At 43.2% G+C, this 19,398-nt stretch overlaps 1 protein-coding gene across 2 annotated transcripts in view; it reads right to left on the bottom strand.

Moving 5' to 3' along the window:
* Positions 1-8,187: 8,187 nt before the first annotated feature.
* The window catches only part of CHST11 (carbohydrate sulfotransferase 11), a 178,194-nt gene continuing 166,983 nt past the window's right edge, over positions 8,188-19,398 (bottom strand). For both annotated transcript variants that reach the window (XM_067289873.1, XM_067289874.1), the window contains exon 3: positions 8,188-9,036. In XM_067289873.1, coding sequence (XP_067145974.1) covers positions 8,188-9,036 — 849 coding nt within the window. The remainder of the gene's footprint in view (positions 9,037-19,398) is intronic.

Here is a 19,398-nt window from a genome sequence, read left to right as displayed (position 1 = left end):
TGAGGCATAAAATTGGACTCTACCCTCTCAAGATTTTCAACCCTTGGCAAAGCTGCAAGTGCAACTGGAAAATTAAGTGATTTTTGTGTGGCACCAGGAATCTTGCAAGTAATTACATGTAACAGAGCTAGTGGACAAAGCGCTGTGCCACTTTTTGGGAAACAGATGCTCTAGTGTCTACTGTGCTCCTGGTTGCATTTGTTTAACTTTTTCCTCTCTGCCTCCACCCCTCCAGTTTCCCATTTTTGGGGGGTTTTTGAACTATGGTAGAATTCAGTGAAGTGTGTGCAGTCAGGCAAAAGGCTTGCAAAGCTCTAGCAGAACTGGTGCGTTACGACTGCAGGGACAGGCTATGTTCAGACTTTGTATCATCTCCACTGGGTTTATTTGCATGGGCGAAAGGGTACCTGAAGAGTGAAGGATCCTGACGCTTATTCGCATGCCACTGGCAAGGTGCCACATCCCCTCCCTCCGCAGCGACGGAGGCGGTTTGGCAGTGCCATGGCTCTGCTGTCCTGCAGCAGCTGCCAGCCGTCGGCAGCGGGGCCCCATCCTGGCGCAGTGCAGCCTTGGAGGTGGGACAGGGGAGCCCAAGGGTGGAAGCTGTATGCTGGGTAGCAGTGGGGAGGAATTTTATAAAACTGGTAATTCATTAATGGATAATTGGAGGCTTGACAAAAAGACAAATCCTCATGAATTTTTGCCACTGGAGCAAATGCTATTTTATGAGTCTCTCTCTGTGGCAGTATTAGGGAATGGGCTCATCTCCTACCATCTTACAAGACAATGAAAAATATAGGCTAAGAGCTGTGAAAAGAGGCCGTTTCTTACCTCTCGGCCCCACCTCTCCAGCACAGGGAGTTTTGATCAGTAGCTCTGAGCAGCTACAGAAAAGGTTCCAGTTTTGTGGGCACGTGATATATTCTAAAACATCCCACCGGCTCTCCCCATCCTCAAGCTCTGCAGATGGTGACGCACCAGTCACCTCTGTGTGTGCATGTGTCCCTTGCTTGCATTGGCCCATCTGCCTCCACGCAGTGAGAGGATCTTTCCTGGCTGTTGCTTCTGTGTGACGCTGCTGGTCATCTTCATGAATGAAGATGTTTTTGAAACTGATATTCTCTCAGCACAGTGTAGTGGCTTCCTTAGACCTCTGTACTGACAGAGCGCATGACTGCATTGCTCTCAAGTGTAATCCTTGCTGTGCCAAATTGCCAGGAGAGCCAGAGCAATCAGCACAGTGGCTAGAGCTGGGCTAATCATTCGCTTAGATCGAGACCTTTTCAGCTATCTCTCTGCAGCTTGTCTGTGATTTTAGGAAGCTGTGCTGCTACTCCAACTATTAATTAGCAAGAGCAGGGTGGTGGGGCATTTGCAGTGGAAATTGCCTCGGACCCTGAAGTTAGCCAGGACCCTGCTGTGTGCTACAACACCTACTCAGGAGATATATTTTTGTATTTGTCAACAGTGTGTTCTCATTGCGAATAACGTGGCCCCCTGTGCAGTTTGTCTTAGGAGGAGTGGGGCCAGCAGATTGAACTGCCTTATTTGTCCCTGGCAATGCTGCACCCAGAATATGGCATCTGGTTTTGTGGCCTTCCCCAAGTCAAGAGGGACGTTGAAATGCTGGAGAGGGTCCTGTGTAGGGCTACCAAGATGTTCAGAGCCCTAAAGCATAAAACCTACGGGGAGAGGTTGAGGGATCAGGTCTTGTTTAGTCTGGCGACAGGGTGGCTGTCTGGCAGTCTAATAGCAGCCTACAGCTACGTGAAGGCAACTGACACAGAAAGTGGCTCCATAGTCTTCCCTGGGTAGTGATAGGTTATGGACACAAGTTAAAGGTTGGGAGTTTCAGATTGGCCTTTAGGAAAATCTGTCTCCGTTAGAAGAGTGGTATGGCACTGGGACAGGTCATGCAAGAGGCTGTGAGTCCTCCATCCTTGGAGGTATTGAGGTAGCCAAATCCATGGCCGACCTGACCTAGTCTTGGTGCCCTTGAGTGGGAGGCTGGCCTAGACGACCTCCAGAGGTCCCTTCCGACAACCCGTCTGTGATGGTGAGCAGTTATTTCCGAAGGTGCCTGGGGGCAGCAATGGCACAGGCTGATTCGTGGACTGTTTCAGCCCTGTGCAGGAAGGAAAAGCTAGTGGTAGGTCTAGCCTGTAGGTTGTCTGTCACGAAGAGATTGTATCAGTGTTGGCCTTAAAGCCATTTAGTACCACAGGAGTCTCTTGGCCTACTAAACTGTCCCTAAAAATGAGGGGCTGAAGGACGTGAGCAGAGCTGGGGTGATATTTGCCTTCTGCGCCTTTCAATGAACAGCCCCTTGCCTCCAATCCCTCAATGACTAGGAGGTTTACTATTTAAAAAAAAACCTCTTATTTTATAAGTGTCAGGACCTTTGCAGTGACGTACTCCCTCCCCGCGCTGCCCCGAGTGAAAGGACAACGAGCACGAGGGGCCTGGTCCTCCTCGCCGACCTGAGCCCGCCAACGCTGCCCACGCAGCGTAGCAGCTCGAGCCACTGCAGGGGCCGCAGCACAGGGCCGTGCAGACGTCAGCCCGGGGCTGCCAGCACAGCCATGCAGTCACCACGATGTGCGCTGGTTCGTTAGCTGTTGGGACAGTCCCTTGAAAGGCGAGTAGCTGTGGCTGTGCGCTCTGTCAAGGGTTTAGGCGTTAACAGGGTCTTGGGTGTAACCCTGCTGCGCCATCTTTCAAGTCAGCTCCTGTTAATCAGCTTGGCCGGTCCAGGGTAATATTTTTCCTAAACATTATTTATGGTGATAATGTCCTTGTATGAATTTGTCTTCAAAGCACCTTTGGAAGCTTCTGCTTTGGGGTTAGCTGTGGCCTCACTGAAAGCCACGGATGAGACGACACAGGTTTGGGGAGCGCTGGAAATGTTTAGCTAAAAGCTGTTGTGAGCAAATTTACATTAACATAGGAACACTTTTACACATGTGGCCTAAAGCGCATCAGATCGCTGGGATTTATTTCATCTCACTGACTTACGAATTCCCCTGTTTGAGGTGGGATTACGCTTCTGGGCACGCTGCAGGGCTTCCAGTGACAGCCCTCTCTGTCACTGGCTGTAAACCCAGATCGGCCCCAGACAGGCAATCAGGCATTTAATTTTTCTGTTGATCAAATCAGACGCCTAAGTAGGAGCAAAGTGACTAACTGCCTTAGTGGTTCTGTGTTCAAGAGCAAAACAAAGCTGAAATGTTCCCCTCTGGCAGGTATTTTTGTTAATCTTTTCCACATTGTTGTTTTGCCTTTCCTTTGACGCAAGAGTCAGAGAGCCGCGTGTGTTGTAAGACTGGGGCACCTGTTCCCCTATCCCAGCTCTTCCCCTTGCTGTGGTCTTTAGCTTAGGTGGTCTGAGGAGGCATCTCCAGGTACCTCTCTCCACTGGCTGTGCAGAGACATTAGGTATGGTTAAGAGACCCAAAGGGCCAACATCAGATAGCTATGGTGGTGCTCCCTGTGGGACCTGAGCTCCTTTACTGCATCTGCTTTCAGGTGACCTCTGGGTTAGAGAGGTGCCCATCCTGAAAATGAGATTTGAGTCTGGAGTTTTTTTCTTCATAGAGCAATCTTTGGGTCTTGGCTCACTTGGGAGAGAGCAGTAGCAGAAGGATGCTGTCTCCTCCTCTTCTGCTCCATGTGTTGGGGGTGGGGAATGGGGAAGGAAGGGAGCAAGAGTGATCCTATTACATGATCTTAGCTTTCCAGCTCCACACCAGTCTGTGATTTTTTTGTCTTTTGCTTGTGCTACCACAAAAGCCCTTGTGAGAAAGCAAAGGCTTGCAAACAAAATCCCACCCTCAACCCTGAGAGTATAAGCCAGAAATAAAGCACACAGAGAGAACGTTCTTTCTTCAATTTAATTGAAGTTACTTAGAAAAATAATCAGGCTTGAATGGCTTTTTAAGGAAAGATTCATGAGCAGTTCATACTTGTGTTGGCAATGTATAATTTAGCTTTTTTTCTTTATTAACAGTATATTTAGGTATGAGGAGACACTCTTCTACAACAAGCCTTCTACTGCATACAAATAAGTAAAAAAAAAAAAAAATCCAACCCCACATTGATGTTAAATTATTTGTACACATTTTATTGTGCATGCATGTAAGAAAATAACACTCTCTGTAACAAGAGTAATAGTAAGGACAGTCCCTTTTTGTACCTGAAAAGTGCAGCAGACTACAGTGAAACCCTAAAACATCTGGGGTCAACTGACTTCTAAAAGCACTTCTGCTTGTGGCTTATTTCACATGTCTTATGCAATGTAAGATTCAGGCAGTCTGTAAACTTTTGTGAAAATGGGCATGTTTTATAAAGGGGCTGAAGCATGGAAGAACTCAGATTCAGCGTTTCCGCCCCTCCCCAGAAATCACCACTGTGTTCAGCTGGGCCAAATCCCAACGGGGAGCCAGGCTGACGTGCTTGGAGCCATTTGGAAGGAACGAATCCACCGCTGTTGGTATCTGCCCGTGTTAGAAAAGGCGAGCGCCGCTGGGCTCAGCCAAGGGGTTTTCCTTCAGAGCTGACAGGGAAGCATCTGCTGTACAGACATGGGTCTCACCATCTTAGGTTTTGAGGGGGCTGGTAGCAGCAGTGAGGATTAGGACAGTCCCCAGCTGATCCTCTCTACTTTCACCACTACTTGACCATAACCAACATATGTTGTTCTAAAATAGCAGCTCCCCAAGTGGCTCTTGCTGTGGATACAGTTTTGACTTTTCTTTTCCTGGGACTGTGCCCACAGCAAGAATGAATCTGTCCAGGATGGACATGGGAAGGAGCCAGAGCTCAGCAGCCAACCGTCCCTATTCCTCCAGGCTGGAAATGCAGTGAAGAGGTGGGGTAAAAGAAACCTGCTTGGTGGTGGTTGCCAGCTCTCTAAGCTGAGGAGCTACAACCCTGCACATCTGCCTGTGAGGGTTAGTGAAAAGAGCATCTCTTCGCTCAGGCAAAACAGCACACCCAGTAGTCCGAATAAAAAGGTTATTTCCTAACATTTCCAGTCCTCCTTAGTTAGACCTAATTAGGGCTCTGTGTTCAGCATGCAGGACAAGATCATATCTCACACGTCTGCTGTGCATTTTCAACCAAAAGCCACAACCAACATGTGGCACCCCAGATGAGACATAGCATGCTAAATCAACAGTTTATAGTAGCTTGGGACCAAGATTTTTAAAAAGCAAGTGATTTGTAAGTACCCACTTAAGACTGCATAAAAGCTATTTCAGGGTCGAGCCTACACCAGTGTGCCAGGCCTCTGCAGAGAGGCAGGAGGTGGGTAACCAAACCCAAAGCTGCTGTTAAAAATCCCAGCTCAAACAGCGTGCACCCCTCAGAGCTTCTGAACGTGCTTTTCACCTACAGCTTTTCTATCAGTCACAACTGTGAAATGTTTTTTGTGTCTCCAAAGCAGTCAAACTAAAGAGAATATTTAAGAACAGATAACCATGCGGTGATGACAGAGATAAGCAAAAAGTACAGAGAGAAGGGGGAAAGCACACCCCATTTTTAAATATTTACTTTTTGAAGCCATTTTTTCTTAAATGAAAAACTTTAAATCTGATTGGAGTGGATTAACAGATAATTGAAGAGAAAATTAGACCAAAACATTAGCACTGCTGGATACAACACCAAACAAGCAAATAAATAGCTTGCTGGAAATATGGTGGTGGTGGTGGGGAATCTACCCTCATACAGATTTTTTTTTTTTTAAACAAACCATTGAACTACAAATAAAAGAAAAACAGGGCACACTGTGATAGGCACTTGCAACAGCTCTGCATACTCTAAATGAGACAAAACTGCTTTCAAGTAAAACACTAGTCAGCAATCAGAAACCACTTAGAAATTCAGAGTTGTCAAATTTAGACAGCCAGTTCTTTACTAGCCTTTGTGTTAGTCTTCTAGATTATAAATAGGACCTGGGTTATAAAAACCATGTCTGTTCCAAAATGGATGAGAGATTTATTTGTAGGGTATGATAAAAAAAACAATGACCCAAATCCTGCATAACACCAAATACAATTGTCAAAGGACTTTAGCTGTTGCTTGTTATGCTAATTTGTTCTTCACTGAGATTTATTCAGTGACTTATCTTTATAAAATAAGATGGATCCTATTTTTTCTTCTTTAACCATGCATGTGTCTTGGAGGCTAATGTAATTCATCAGCTACAGTAAGTACACTAGGACTTTTTCAGGATCTGGCTCTGATACTGTTAAAACAGCTCTGTGTTCAGCTGAATTTATGTAATTTTTCACTAATTTTTGGAAACATTGGATTTGCTTATAGGAAGACTGCAATTCAAAACCCCATTTTAGCAAACAACTGTAAAACAGATTTTAGGTTCCCATAAATTTCTTGACTTAAGCCTCGGCATCCTTTTGCCGATTACCTCTCTTTTGCTTGCCAGAAAAAATTCTAGGTTAATGAAGGCTCGCAAAATCAAAACCGCCCCTTGATTTTTGGAAATCCGTGGTTTCTTGGTGGTGAAAACACAGGCTGTCATCCAAGGAACTAAGCAGCACATCCCTGGCATCTGTTACTCAGGCAGATGCTTCTGCTGCATTTTCAGCACAGTGCACCAGCCAGGTGAAAGCACCTATCGAGCCTCCCCTGGTCAGGCCAGCTTGGTCGTAGGTACGGACCATTTCCCCAGCCACACTCCTACTGCCCTCCTGGTTGTACAGCTCACTTACAGCAAATTAAAGTAAACATTTGGAGAAGCCTGTACAGCCTCTGCTCACTGAGCTTGCTAATAGTTCCACATTAAAATCTCATTTTTTCCTTACTTATTTGCTGTGAACAACTCACTCGCCTGTTCAAAACAATTGCTCGCTATTCTACTACCTGTACAATCTGCCATCCCAAGGAGTATTATAAGGACAGCAACTGCTACTGAGATATTCACTTTATGGAAAAAGGTCGTGTTCTCATACTAGAATTAATGTAAATGGAATATTAACTCACTGGAAATTAGAAACACACTTGTGAATGGTATTTCAGCATCAACTAGAAAATAAGACTCCCCCTTCCCCCAGAGGAAAAAGCCATGAAACCAGCATGTAGGAAGATTAGAGACCTTTTTTATTGCCTTGCATGCTTTGAGATCAACATGAAGATGACTTTTTGACTTATTTAAATGACATGCCCACATCCTTTATAGCAACATATTATGACCAGTATTTTTTTTGAGCACATGAGCCAATTTTGATTGCCGATCGGTGAAGAAGGCATGATTTTTCAGAAGGTGGGAGGCCCTCACCTGCCACATCCTGGATACGAATTAAGTGTCTTTTGCTTTGGGCATTCAAAAATCTCCATCATCACTTTCAAAACAGTCACTTTCAAAATGCTGATTTTTCTGATGCAGCATCCAGAAATCCACTTCTGGATGCAACTCTGCATTCAGCTGGGCTGGCAGGCTGGGCATTATGAGACACTGGGACTCTAATTATATTCTTGATAAAAATTATTCAGACCAGATTAAAAAGTTCATGGTTTCTCTTTCCAAGGAATACATTCACATTTCTTTCAGTCATGAGTTTTTAGATATCATGAATCTATCAAAATCTGATTTATTTTTCCCTTTCAGGGCTAGGAAGATAGCCTTTTAGTATGCTTAAGTGCAATATCACAGTCTGAAGAAATTATTTCCACCAGTATTTTCAAAACGTGGTATCAACAACCACTCCCTTATTTACCTGCATGAAAGGCTAATGGAAGAGTATTAATATCCAGAGACAAGCTCAACTGAGGAAAGTACAAAACCAGATTCCTTTTGTCCAAATGTTATCTTCTTTCTGCTGCTAAAGTGAAACCTACCAAGAGACCATGTTTTAAATAAGTATAAATAACATTAATTAGAATTTGAGGAATGCAAGATCAGTGAAATTCACCAGAACACAATAAACATTTTTAAAACAGTGTAGCAGTATTATTCACTTCTACAGCTAGATCGTCACAATGCTGTTACCCTGCAAAGAGAGCTGTCCTTTCTTACAGTTGATTTAAATAATTTTGACTGTGCTGCTCGCAGCATCATTCAAAAAAGAAAATATTAATTTACAAAATAACCCATTCTCCATATTTATTATGACAAATAAAAATCTTAAATAAAACAGGCTTTCTCTCCCCTCTCTCCCCCCAACCCATCCCTTATTCCAATTTCAGGTAGCTTGGCACTGAGTAATTGAACATTAAAAAATCAAGTTTGTAGACTTCATACAGCTGCGTTTGGTGCTCCGAGCTGATGTTCTGGAAGAACTCTGTGGTCATTTCATCAGTAGTTCTCGTGGACTTTGCATAGGTGGGGAACTTCAGGTAGTTGCCTACTCCCGCGAGCTGAAGGATGTAATTTGAATCCTCTTCGAGTGTTTCGTATTTTCCTATGAGGTCGTAGTGAATGTGGCAGGGGTGGCAGAGGGAGTACACAGTCTGCCAGTGCTCGTTGAAGGGTTCTTCTCTCTGGGTGTGTGGGTCGATGAGATATGCCACAAACTCCTCAAATTTCACGTCGTCGCCTTTACGCAGAGCTTCTTGGGTTGCGTTTTTCCTCTGACGCCTCACGATTTTGGTGCCATATCTCTTGTGAAAGGAAGTGTTGTACTTTTGGGTGAACTTGTTCCTGTAGGCTGACACCAGTCTCTCGAAAGGCTCGCGAACAAATAGGAACTTCATGTAGTTTTTCAAGCGGTGGTTGATCTCTGGGATGCTGTATTGGTTGAGGGTCTTCAGATTTGAAGACACATGGGCTTCATTGGCTGGTATTTCCATCGGATCGCTGTACTTGCCTCTTCCTGTCAAAACCATCATGACTCTCTTCCAGTTTGTGCAGGCCACTTTGGGAACATAACAATAGATCATTTCATGGTCTTCATCCACGACCAGATGTTTGAGATCACTGGGTGTCAGCACACGGCGTTTCCTGCTAGATACACTGTTTGCTCGGCATGTATCTGTCACTTGGTCTCGCCTAATCTGATGAAGAATTGCTGTGTTGGACAACTGCAAAGAAGCAGAGGCACAAATAAGTCAAAGAGGTTGGAAATTCTTACTGCCTTTTTACTTACTGTACAAATTCCTAGCAAAGCAGATTACTGCCCATGTAGAACTTAGATCATTACATGGCTGAGTAAAATTCTCTTTAAGCTAGAAGACCTTGTTTTTGTCTCCAGACTTCTTGAGCTGCTTAAATGCTGTTCATGGACACTCTCCAGGACTCCACATTGAAGCCAATGCAAAGGACCACAGGTGCTTACACATCCTGGTGGCAAGTGTGTTTACAGCACTCCCATCCTGAGATGCTCTCACTGTTTCTTAGTCATAGAGAAAGGATCTACCCTCCACTCCGTGACCCATCCCACAGCTGCAGCAGCACTAAACCCAGCCTGACCTTTCGCTGCTGAGATTCGGTAGGAAGACACCTGCTACAGAAAGTTTGCCAAAATCAAAACAGTATGTATGCTGAACAGTATGTGTTGCTGATATCTTTTTTGCTAGAGAATTAATCATCACAGCTTGTTTCTTGACTATGACCTTGGTAGAAGAAATAAGGCCATGGAGATTTCTGGTACTCCCTAAGGGGAACATTCACTCAAACGGGATTTCCTGAGGACCCTGCAATGAAGCACATGAGGCAATGCAGATTGCACACATCTGCTGTGGTGGTGTTTAGCCTTTGGCTAAAGGGCCATAATGATCCTCCCCCCCTTGCCTGTATAATGCCCTTAGAAAATGGCTTTGCACCAGCTTAACTCTACTGGTTGTTAAATCACATCTTACTTTACACTGCAACAATGACACAAGCTATTACAATGCCAAATTATCACTGCAGGCTTTATGAAGTTCGGGGTTCATACTGAAACCCCAGTTCCTGGAGTCATGGGACAAATCTCTCCTTTCAATACCAGTAGCTAGCCATGATTCATATAAAGAAAACTCAAAAAACAGGAGTCAAATGCACTTTACATCCAAAAGACAAACAGAACAAAAAGATCCCCCAAAGCATCTCAGTGACAGAAAAATGGGGAACACCAAGGTGCTGGTGCATCTCCAACCTGGGCAGGGGATTTTTCCTTTGGGACAGTATGTATCTATCTAGCCTGGGACTTCCGTATTTTGTGCAGTGCCAAGCACTACTTCTCTTCTGAATTTTTTGATCTCTCATCTCATCCCTTTAGCACTTCATCAGTACGATGCGCTAAATATAATAATAAATATAATGAACATAATGTAATTTATAAAATATAAAAATAACATATGTTTATACTTATGTATTATATTTATATACCATTTATATATTAAAAAGTGTGTGTGTATATATATGTGTGTGTGTGTGTGTGTATATATATATATATATATATATAATAATAAGTATCATGAACATCTATGTTCATTACCGAAGTCCCCACTGACCAAGTTCAAGATCCTCATCTCATCCCTTTAGCAACTTGCTCAGCAAAATGTTGACTAGCGGTTAGAACATGCAAGAGCCCAGTGCAACCAGTTTATACAGCCTGACTCATCTTTTCTGCATGTGTGGCATCCCTCTGAATGCTTTCCAGGTGGATTTCAAGGGCAATTTTGTGTTATAGTCCAAGAGATGAGAAGCCAGATGTGAAATGTGCTTCATGTTTCCTATGAGAGCTGACTGGCAGGGAGTTTCCAGAGGAAGACGTTAGAAAGCAATTGTCAAGGACCACACAGATTTTTGAAGACAAAGTCTTCTTCTTTAAAAAGAAACATATTTCAATACATGCCATGCTGTCTTCAAAGAGATACAGAACTCATTTTCTGCTCTACACTGGTGAGAGTTACCAGTGAATAATTCTCAAAGTACTAAACAAAACCCTCTGCAAATATTTGTACAGACATACAACTATGTCATCTGCAGACAGATAAAACACCCAAATCTCTCTCCTGCTCCAGGTTTTCAAATCAATATCATATGGCATTGTACTGCTGTTAGCTCCTGGTTTTAGCATAAGAATGAGAAAAGTCTGAAGATATTGCTATAGTACAATATGTTAACGCACTGTACTTGCTTTTCTGATGCTCTTCTTGGGCTAAATACAGAATTAAGTAGATGTGATTCCACAGCTTGTATTAGATACAAGGTCAGACTTGATAATCGATGGTTGCTTTTAACCCTAATCTATGGATGAATCTTTGTAGAGCTACGCTTTGCTCCTGATCTCACTCCTACATCAATAGGCTAAACACTTCCTCTCCAGACATTAATATTAATGAGCTTTTCGGGCATTCAGAGTAAAGGGAAAAACACAGCCTTACTATTTACAGTCGCAAATGAGATGGTATTGCCTTAAACTCACTTAAAAGATGAGACTGAAGTGGTACTTGTCTCCCACTCTTTTTAAAGCAGAAGAAATATGAAGAAATGGCATAGGGGAAGTTTTGTCAGCTACGTTTACTTAATGCGCACCAACAACCCAGGCTCAGCTCTGCAGGCGTTCTGGCCTGTCTGGCAGCACACAGAACACACATTAAATATCACCGTAACAATAAAAGGCCGTTACCCCATTTTCTCAAACTACAGTGCCAGTTGGTATGGCTGATGGATGAAGAGCCATGTAGGAAACATGGTTTTGAAAGCGCTTTTTTGCCCATCGACTTCAGCTTATTGTAAATAAATAAATAAATAAATAAAAATCCCAGTTTAGTGACCATGCTATAATAATGCTAATTGCATCAAAGTCCCTCCTTTGCATGGATGGCAAAACAGGGTCCTTAACAAAGGACCTTTTCCTGAAAAAGTTGTAGCAGGGGACACAGAAGAAGGGCATGTCAAGATCAAAGTTCCTCTTCCTTTTTTGATGCCGCAACTGAGTTAAACGGAGGCAACACGAGCAGCGAGAGACTCCCAAGCTCAGCAGGAAGCATTTAAAAGGAAAAAAAAACTTGTCTGGTGACACTCTAATACCAGAAACATGGCACCTCCATCAGTCCCAAGCTAACAATGAGGGAGGAAAGCTAAGTCTGGAGCATTCTGCTCACGTGGATTTCTTTTCTTTGAGCGTTTTGCAGGCTCATGAACTGGCTACCTCAGGTAAGCTCCACAGGCCCATGGCCAGGAATTAGCGCCGGATGTGATGCCTAAAGGACGCCCTGTTGCAAAGGGCAGCAGAGCATGGCCCTGCGGTCAGCTGTTAAGCTGACAGAGACGTTTCCAAAGCTAATCCGTATCTGGGGAGAAGTGGGGCATCCCTGGGGAGATGCCAGGCATCATCTATTCTCCAGTTTCTGTAGGAGGGGAGGGCACTCAGCATCCTACCGGGTCCCGCCAAAGGACAGGCATTTCTCACAGTGTAGGGCGGTCATTCCACGCTGCAGTAGTGAGAATATACTGCCCAGAAATGTATATGCTGACTAACTGACAACCATCAACCCCTGATGTGCAAAGGTTATTCAGCAGGTTTATTACCAGTAGGTAAATCACAGTAATGAGATGGGAGGTATTTTCTTCAGGCTGCTTAGGCACAGCAGGGTAAGATAATCTTTGAGGGCCTTTCCAAGCTTGATGGTCAAGCAGCAAGTTCAGATTGAATCACAGGATGTTTTTAAATAAAATGCCTTTTCCAAAGATAGTACTGTACTTCAAACTAGGAGCAGAGATCCTTCCGATTCACACAGATATCTGTAAGGAAAGCACTTTTCTAATAGGAGAAGGAAGGAACTTCCTAGGTGTCACTCAAAAGAAAAAAGTTCATTAAATTTGGCCTCTGTTTAAGAATGACTGTGCAAAGACGCATTCCCCCACACCGCTGTTGGGTGGATTTTTATTTATTTCTATTGCACTGCCTGCAGCTGCTGCTAGCTCAGCACATTACTGTAACCAGGCTCACAAATAAGCTACCCCGAGTGCTACGAAGGCCTTCGGGCATGGCAGACTGAAGTACAGAAGTATCCACATGAGTTTGAGGCTTAAGGAATAAGCAGGATAGATATCATGAGCAGGGGTTGCAGGCATATACATGGGGCCCAAACCCTGCTAAATGCTATTTCCTTCTCTTCGGTTTTGCATAAATGACAATTTTGCATCTGCCTTTAATTCTTTGGCTACATTTGTGTTTGAAGGTTTGGTTTCTGTCTTACAAGACCAACTATGAAAGTTGCCATGGCGCTCCCCTTACCTACTGTCAAACCAGCTATCAAAACCAGCAGTATCTCTGCTGAACACCCCAAGTTGTGTCCATCCAGTAGCATTGCTGAGCTTAGCATACATGGGAGCTCATCTCCACCAAATTTTTCTTCTTAAGAGCAGAGGTCTATTTGTTCAGGTGTGCGTAGCAGACTCACAATCCACCGAAAACAAGGTCTTAAAATGAAAAGTGTCAGACAGACTAACTATAGGTGGCACTAACAGTCCTATTTATATGACATATACAGAGACTAACATTCTGGTTGACTAAAACCTCTCAAATATTAGCTGCTCTCCTTCCCCCTGCCCCTCAACCACACCATCTGAGTTTTAGGAGGTGCTTGTTATTTAATACATAAAATGTTTCTTGCTAGTATTTATATTTTCCCAGATGCTTAAGGGGCTTTTTTTGAGCATGAGGTTATACACAAGCAGGTTTCCAATCCTGTTTTCACATAAAAAGTGTGAATATGATTCTTGCAATCTTGACGGTCTGCCTTGAAGTTTCAAAAACACATTTTAGGCATTATTTTAACCCTTGGCTTTTAAAATTTGGACCCATAATTACCCTATTTGTTATAAATATTCTATATGTAGATATTCTATATATACCGAATGTATATTCTGCAATATATTCTAAGGTAAATCTAATACGTGGACAACTGGATTTCTCAAAAAACCTCTTTTGTTCAGGTATAGACACAGGATTCCTTAGCTCCAGAAGTGTTTTGTTGTTACAGGCCCCTGATGTGATTCAGAGCCCTTCTCGGGATAAGGCTGACTTAGAGGCTGATAGCTAATGTTAAAATCTGACCTGACGCTATTTGTAAACAGATCTGTGTTTACTAAGTGCGAATTTTATTTAACCTACTGACAAATCTGAACCTACTTAAAAAACTTACAGCAGAGCTAGAATGAGAAAGTTTAACTCCAGTCAAGCCAAAGATGAGGTGTGTCATCACAGCTTCTACAGGTCTTCGATATTACGTGTTTTAATCTATACGCTGCTTTCACCTGTGCACACATTGCTTTACAAGGAAAACAAAGACCACCAGGACCGACTCTCCTCTTTTTAACTGTAGTCCTGTTCCTGTGGCTCCAGGAATCCATCCAGAAGTAGAAGCCACTCTACTGTTCTTGCACTCACAAGTTTTCCTGCTAGATAGGTTATTGTGTGTCTTCACACCTTTGCTCTAAAAAAGCCTCTTTTTTCTGCTCCAGGGCCTGTTTAATTTAGTGGAAATGCTGTGCTATGCTTTGGAATACCCAGCATGGCTGGGAAATGCAGTGAATTCTGGACTGCTCTCTTAAAAACGTTCAGCATTAGACAACAAACGGGAACTAACAATGTTTCGCACTTGTTACTGCAAGCATCAACAGTGCTAATACATTGCAAACACACTACAAACAATTACTACTCTTACTCTACAAATTTAGATATATGAGAGTCAGACAATGATAGCTATGTTAGTCAAGACACTGAATCTAGAAGAGTAAGAGAATTTTAGAAAAAGGGATTTAATTAAACTGACCTAGACTGTGATAATTCTTTTTTTAAGTAATAGCTTTGTAAAACATCCTTCACATTTTGATTCACTTGACATTTCATAGCATCATTCTTGACTGAACTTTTTTTTTAAATTCCCAGAACTCAGATGAGAACCCCACCAAAACCTCAATCAACATTTGCTCAGAGTCCAGTAAAAGACCAGAAAGCACATATTGTGTTACTGGAGATGGAAATGCTTACCACCTTCCCCAACAACTTGCAGACAGACAAACTGGAATACAAATTTACTATGAAAATGTTTCTAAAGAGTGGTTGGATAGTAGAAGATAATAAAACTAATATTAACTTAGGAACATTTGTACTAAGACAGAAAATGTTACAGACAAATTATACCTTCTGAAGAAAATTCTTGAATATTACAAAGCTGCTTTTCTTTCTCTGTTTCATGCATTGAACTTATTGCCCTACAGAGAAGATAAAGCCATACATGCATTTATTTCAAGTAATTCTCTGTATTGCAACCGAAGATAATGAGACCACTTTCAGTTCCCTCTATACAGAATGCATGAAGGCTAAGAAAAAAAGCATCAAAGCTTTTGAGGGAAAACAGTCTCACGTATTAGCTGCTAGCACTGTATTGCCAAGAATCCTCAATTGCTTCACACATTCCCTCCTCCTTCTTCCTTTACAGGTACCCCACTTCACACGTGTGTGCGTGACACAGAAGGGAAGGGTGAAATAATTCAGCAGCCGCATTACTTAAGGACCAGAGGTGACAATTATCTGAATAATGGCACAGCCCTAACCACCACCAACTCTGGCATTCGCTCTTTGTCCAGTTAGTGATTTGGGTGCTAGGAAAGAAACGACAGTACACTAGTCAAAATCCAGCAGGAGAAACACATGCAGGTGAAGATACTTTCCTAGGAAAACTTCACACCTAGGAGAATTTAAGTCTCGCCCTTTTTTCCTGCACAGAAAGTACTATAGTGAACTTAACCATACAAAAATCTCCTTGAAAAAAAAAAAAAAAAATCACAGACTGGCTCTCCACCTAGCACAGGTGTTACAGTGCTGACTGACACCAAATTATGGCAGCTGTGTGTTAATCCCAGCTTTTTAATCAGCATAAGGCTCCACCAGACAATAAGGGATAGGTATGGATTCAGGAAGTGTGACACTTTTTCCTACAGTCTCAAACATCTTTAGAAGCCTTTCCACTTCCGTGCTCCCTGCTGGAAACTATCCAGCGTAAGGACTCATGCAGTCAGTAGGGCTTGGGAATAGTAAGATGAAAGTACACACCCAGAAAAACATCTGTTTTGAACAGGGAGAGAGCACAAATTGAAAGTCCCCATGAAGAACAGGTAGAAAGACCGCCGGTCTGTCTATATGGCCGCAGAGACGTGGGGTGACTGAGCCCACAAGGACTCTGCTTCTTGCTGTGTGTGTTGCCATCCTAAAGCTCTATGGGAAACTTCACAAACACAGTAGAGACAAAATTGAAGTGACTGAGTTTAGGTGCAATATACCTGCGAGGTAAGAAATCATCAGGAAGGACAGAGAGCCTTGAGCTAGGAATAATTAAAGCAAAAAATCTTGATGTCGGCCTGTTTTTTGGTACTTAATTTATAGAAGAGAAGTTTGGAGCCTGAAGTTGCACACACAAAGAGCACTCTGCAGTCATCTTCTCAGTGTCTTAAACTAGCTGTGGAAAGGGAGGGGGGAAAAAAAGGGAATTTGGCAGATATCCAATTCATTTTTCTCACAGACCCACAGTGAAAGCAAGTAGATGAGATCCAGGGCTGGAATCGCAGCTGCCACGAAGGGTGAGGATGAGAGTGCTGTGCTGTCTGCCGCCGGGGAAGGCTCTGCTCCGGGAGCCTGCCTTCGCCCTGCACATCTGAAGTGGCTTGCCCCTGCTCTGACAGAAAAGGACAGCATGTGATGAATTTGTCTGCTCCTGGCTCGTTCTTTAAGTGTAGTCATAAATCACTGGTTGTATTAAAAGCTGAAAGATCTTGCTATCTTATGAATCTGATTTTAAAATGAAAACTTTTTGGCCTTTACCCCCAACATGCACACACATGAGCACACATGCCCCGCTGGAGGTCAGTGCATGCTCGCTGTATGTGCATGACAGTTGTGATGGACAGTAACATAACTGTGGTCTATCCAACCCATCCTGCTTTCCAGGCCTAGATGTTTCACCTCTACAGTACAATCCCTGGCCATTTAAAGCTGCTTCAAGTAGCCCTTCAGAGCCCCCCACATTTCACTGTTGATGGAAATACTACACTGATTGATGGTTGACAGACATACAACTGCTAGGAGCGAGTTCACTCTCATGCCGGTGGGGGACAGGGATTGGGGCCCTCCCAGTGGGACACAACTGTGTGCACAGCAACTTTTGGACCACATCCAAGAGTATGATGCTGTACTCATATCTTCTTGGCTGAGCAAGAGCTGACTGCAACTGACCTTGTCTTGGAAAGCCCCTTGCTACAGATATGCCACTGCTGGCTGCAGCTGCTTGAAAAAAAAGGGACGAGCTTGCAGAATCGCACCTGAGGCGCTACGGGCTCCTGGAGATTGGGTTGAAGAGATTTCCACTGTTTATCTCCTAACTTCTAGGTTGTGTTCAAGGTGTAGATGAATCACAAGCTAGGACAATCAAAGCCCAGGGAATTAACACTTGTAGGGAAGCTCAAAGCCAAGGGAGTAACTTGTAGCTGTTGTATTCTGCTATTAAGTCTCTACCTTGGGAGTCGTAGATGTGGTTTTTCAAGGAGGAGGCTTGAGAACTGGTTAGCAAAAGGCATGCCATGGACATCAGCAAACAGTGCACCAGAAGGAGCACTGGGCTCGCATGGAGTCAGCCAGGGTGGAGTTGGGACTAGCCCTTAAAAAATGGAATAAAAAACTGCATTCTAATGTAGTTGGCATCAGGGAGACAATGGAAAGACTGACTTATGTGTATCTCTGTTGCAAGAAGTTGTGCTGGTAGGGGTGAGATAAACTGAGTGGAGGAGAGAAACAGGATGAGGTAGACACAAAAATACACAAACACAGAAACAGTTCCACAAGGAGAAAGGAAGTAATCTGCTCTCCACATTCATTGTGGTTAGGGTAAGTAGCAATAGACCCGAACAAGACAGACTTGGTTTAGATGCAGGAAAAATCCCAATGGAGAGAATAGGATAAGTTTGTGCTGGAACAGAAGGAAGAATTTCCAGCATTAGAAACTTCCAAGAACAGGTGTCAGAAGTGACCTAAATGCTCCTGCCATGTGGACAGGCATCTCCTTGAGAGTCCTTCAAGCTTCACAAACCTGGGATGGTGGCTTCTGGACTCCGCATGAATTTAAGGGAAAAAAATTCTCCTCAAAAGCTAGGCTTATTTTTGCAAATCCAGGTACTTTAAATGCTTCAACAACAAGGATTTCAGCAAATGCTACAGAAACACACAAGCAGAGAGGCCAGTTGCTGCTTATAATAAAATCTGCCTCAGGAAAATGCAACATCAAACTAAGCGACAGCTGAGGCTTGACAGGTGCTTAGACACCATCATGGACATTGCGTGAGACCCTGAATAGAATACAGAGAGAATAAGAAGTGAGAGTGCCCGGAGTTGCCTAGGACACTGGTTTCCCTCCCACTTGAGACAGCTCTGACCTGGCATCCAAAGTTAATGAATTTCTCACTAACACAACTCCTGCTCTCGTACCTCTGGGTTGCAGCTTAGGTGTCATACAGTCAAGTAGAAATACTTATTTTCGTCTCAGCAGGATCTCCACTATTCTAACTGAATACAATTTTCTCGGTCCCATGCTAAATCAGGGTAATACATTTCCAATTTTTAACTCAGTGTGCTATGTACCAGTATTGTTACAAAGCTTTTGAAACCCAAATAGGAAAAACAGAAGATAGTTGCTGCATAACTGGTTTCTTTAAATATAATTCTGGGGCTTTAGTAACCTGCTGGAAGACAGGGGAATTACATAATCCTGTGTTTCAATACATTGAGTCCCCAACCCCTAAGACAGGAGTAGGTGCTCTCTGTGTGGGACACAGCGGGATGTCTAACACCTCCAAGCAGTTCAGAGGACACAGAAAAGAGAGCATTCCTGTCATCCTCCAGCAGGTCAGCGGCAGAAACAAGAACACTTTTCAGCTCAAATCTCAGTCCTGGCCTGTCTCATTTTTTTTAATGTAATGATTTGAATGAACTCATCCTGAGATAGACTGGTAAAATACCTAAATCCTTTGCATATTCAATTTTTTTTCCTTTACTAAACCATCACAAATTAAGATTGAATTTCTTTTACTTTCCTTTTGTGAGGTTGTATTTTGCTCAGACTTAACCTTGCTATTCCAAGGTGGTGTATTTGTACATGTCACTCACTAATGTTCACTAACCTGAGTTGCTCTTTCTCCACAGCCTTAATTACAGTTAAGCGAAAACTGCGAGCATACTTTGCTTTTTCACCTTTCTCCTACTGTACAAAAAGGACCAGATGGCCCCCTGCTTGAAAAGACAAAATTCTTATAATTAATTTCCTATTAAAATGCTAGCATCCATTTATAGACTTAATTACAATAGGCTTCCCAGGAAAGCTTTCCACAGTGGAATGAAGTGGTATAGAAATAAGATTCGGGGTTCACAGTGGAAAGTCTGTTTTTTCAATAGCTTCATAGAT

The sequence above is a fragment of the Apteryx mantelli genome, chromosome 1 (assembly GCF_036417845.1).
Source record: "Apteryx mantelli isolate bAptMan1 chromosome 1, bAptMan1.hap1, whole genome shotgun sequence".
Classification (NCBI taxonomy): Eukaryota; Metazoa; Chordata; class Aves; order Apterygiformes; family Apterygidae; genus Apteryx; species Apteryx mantelli.
The sequence above is the reverse complement of the archived record's forward strand: the minus strand, read 5'-3'. Positions and strand labels throughout refer to the sequence as shown.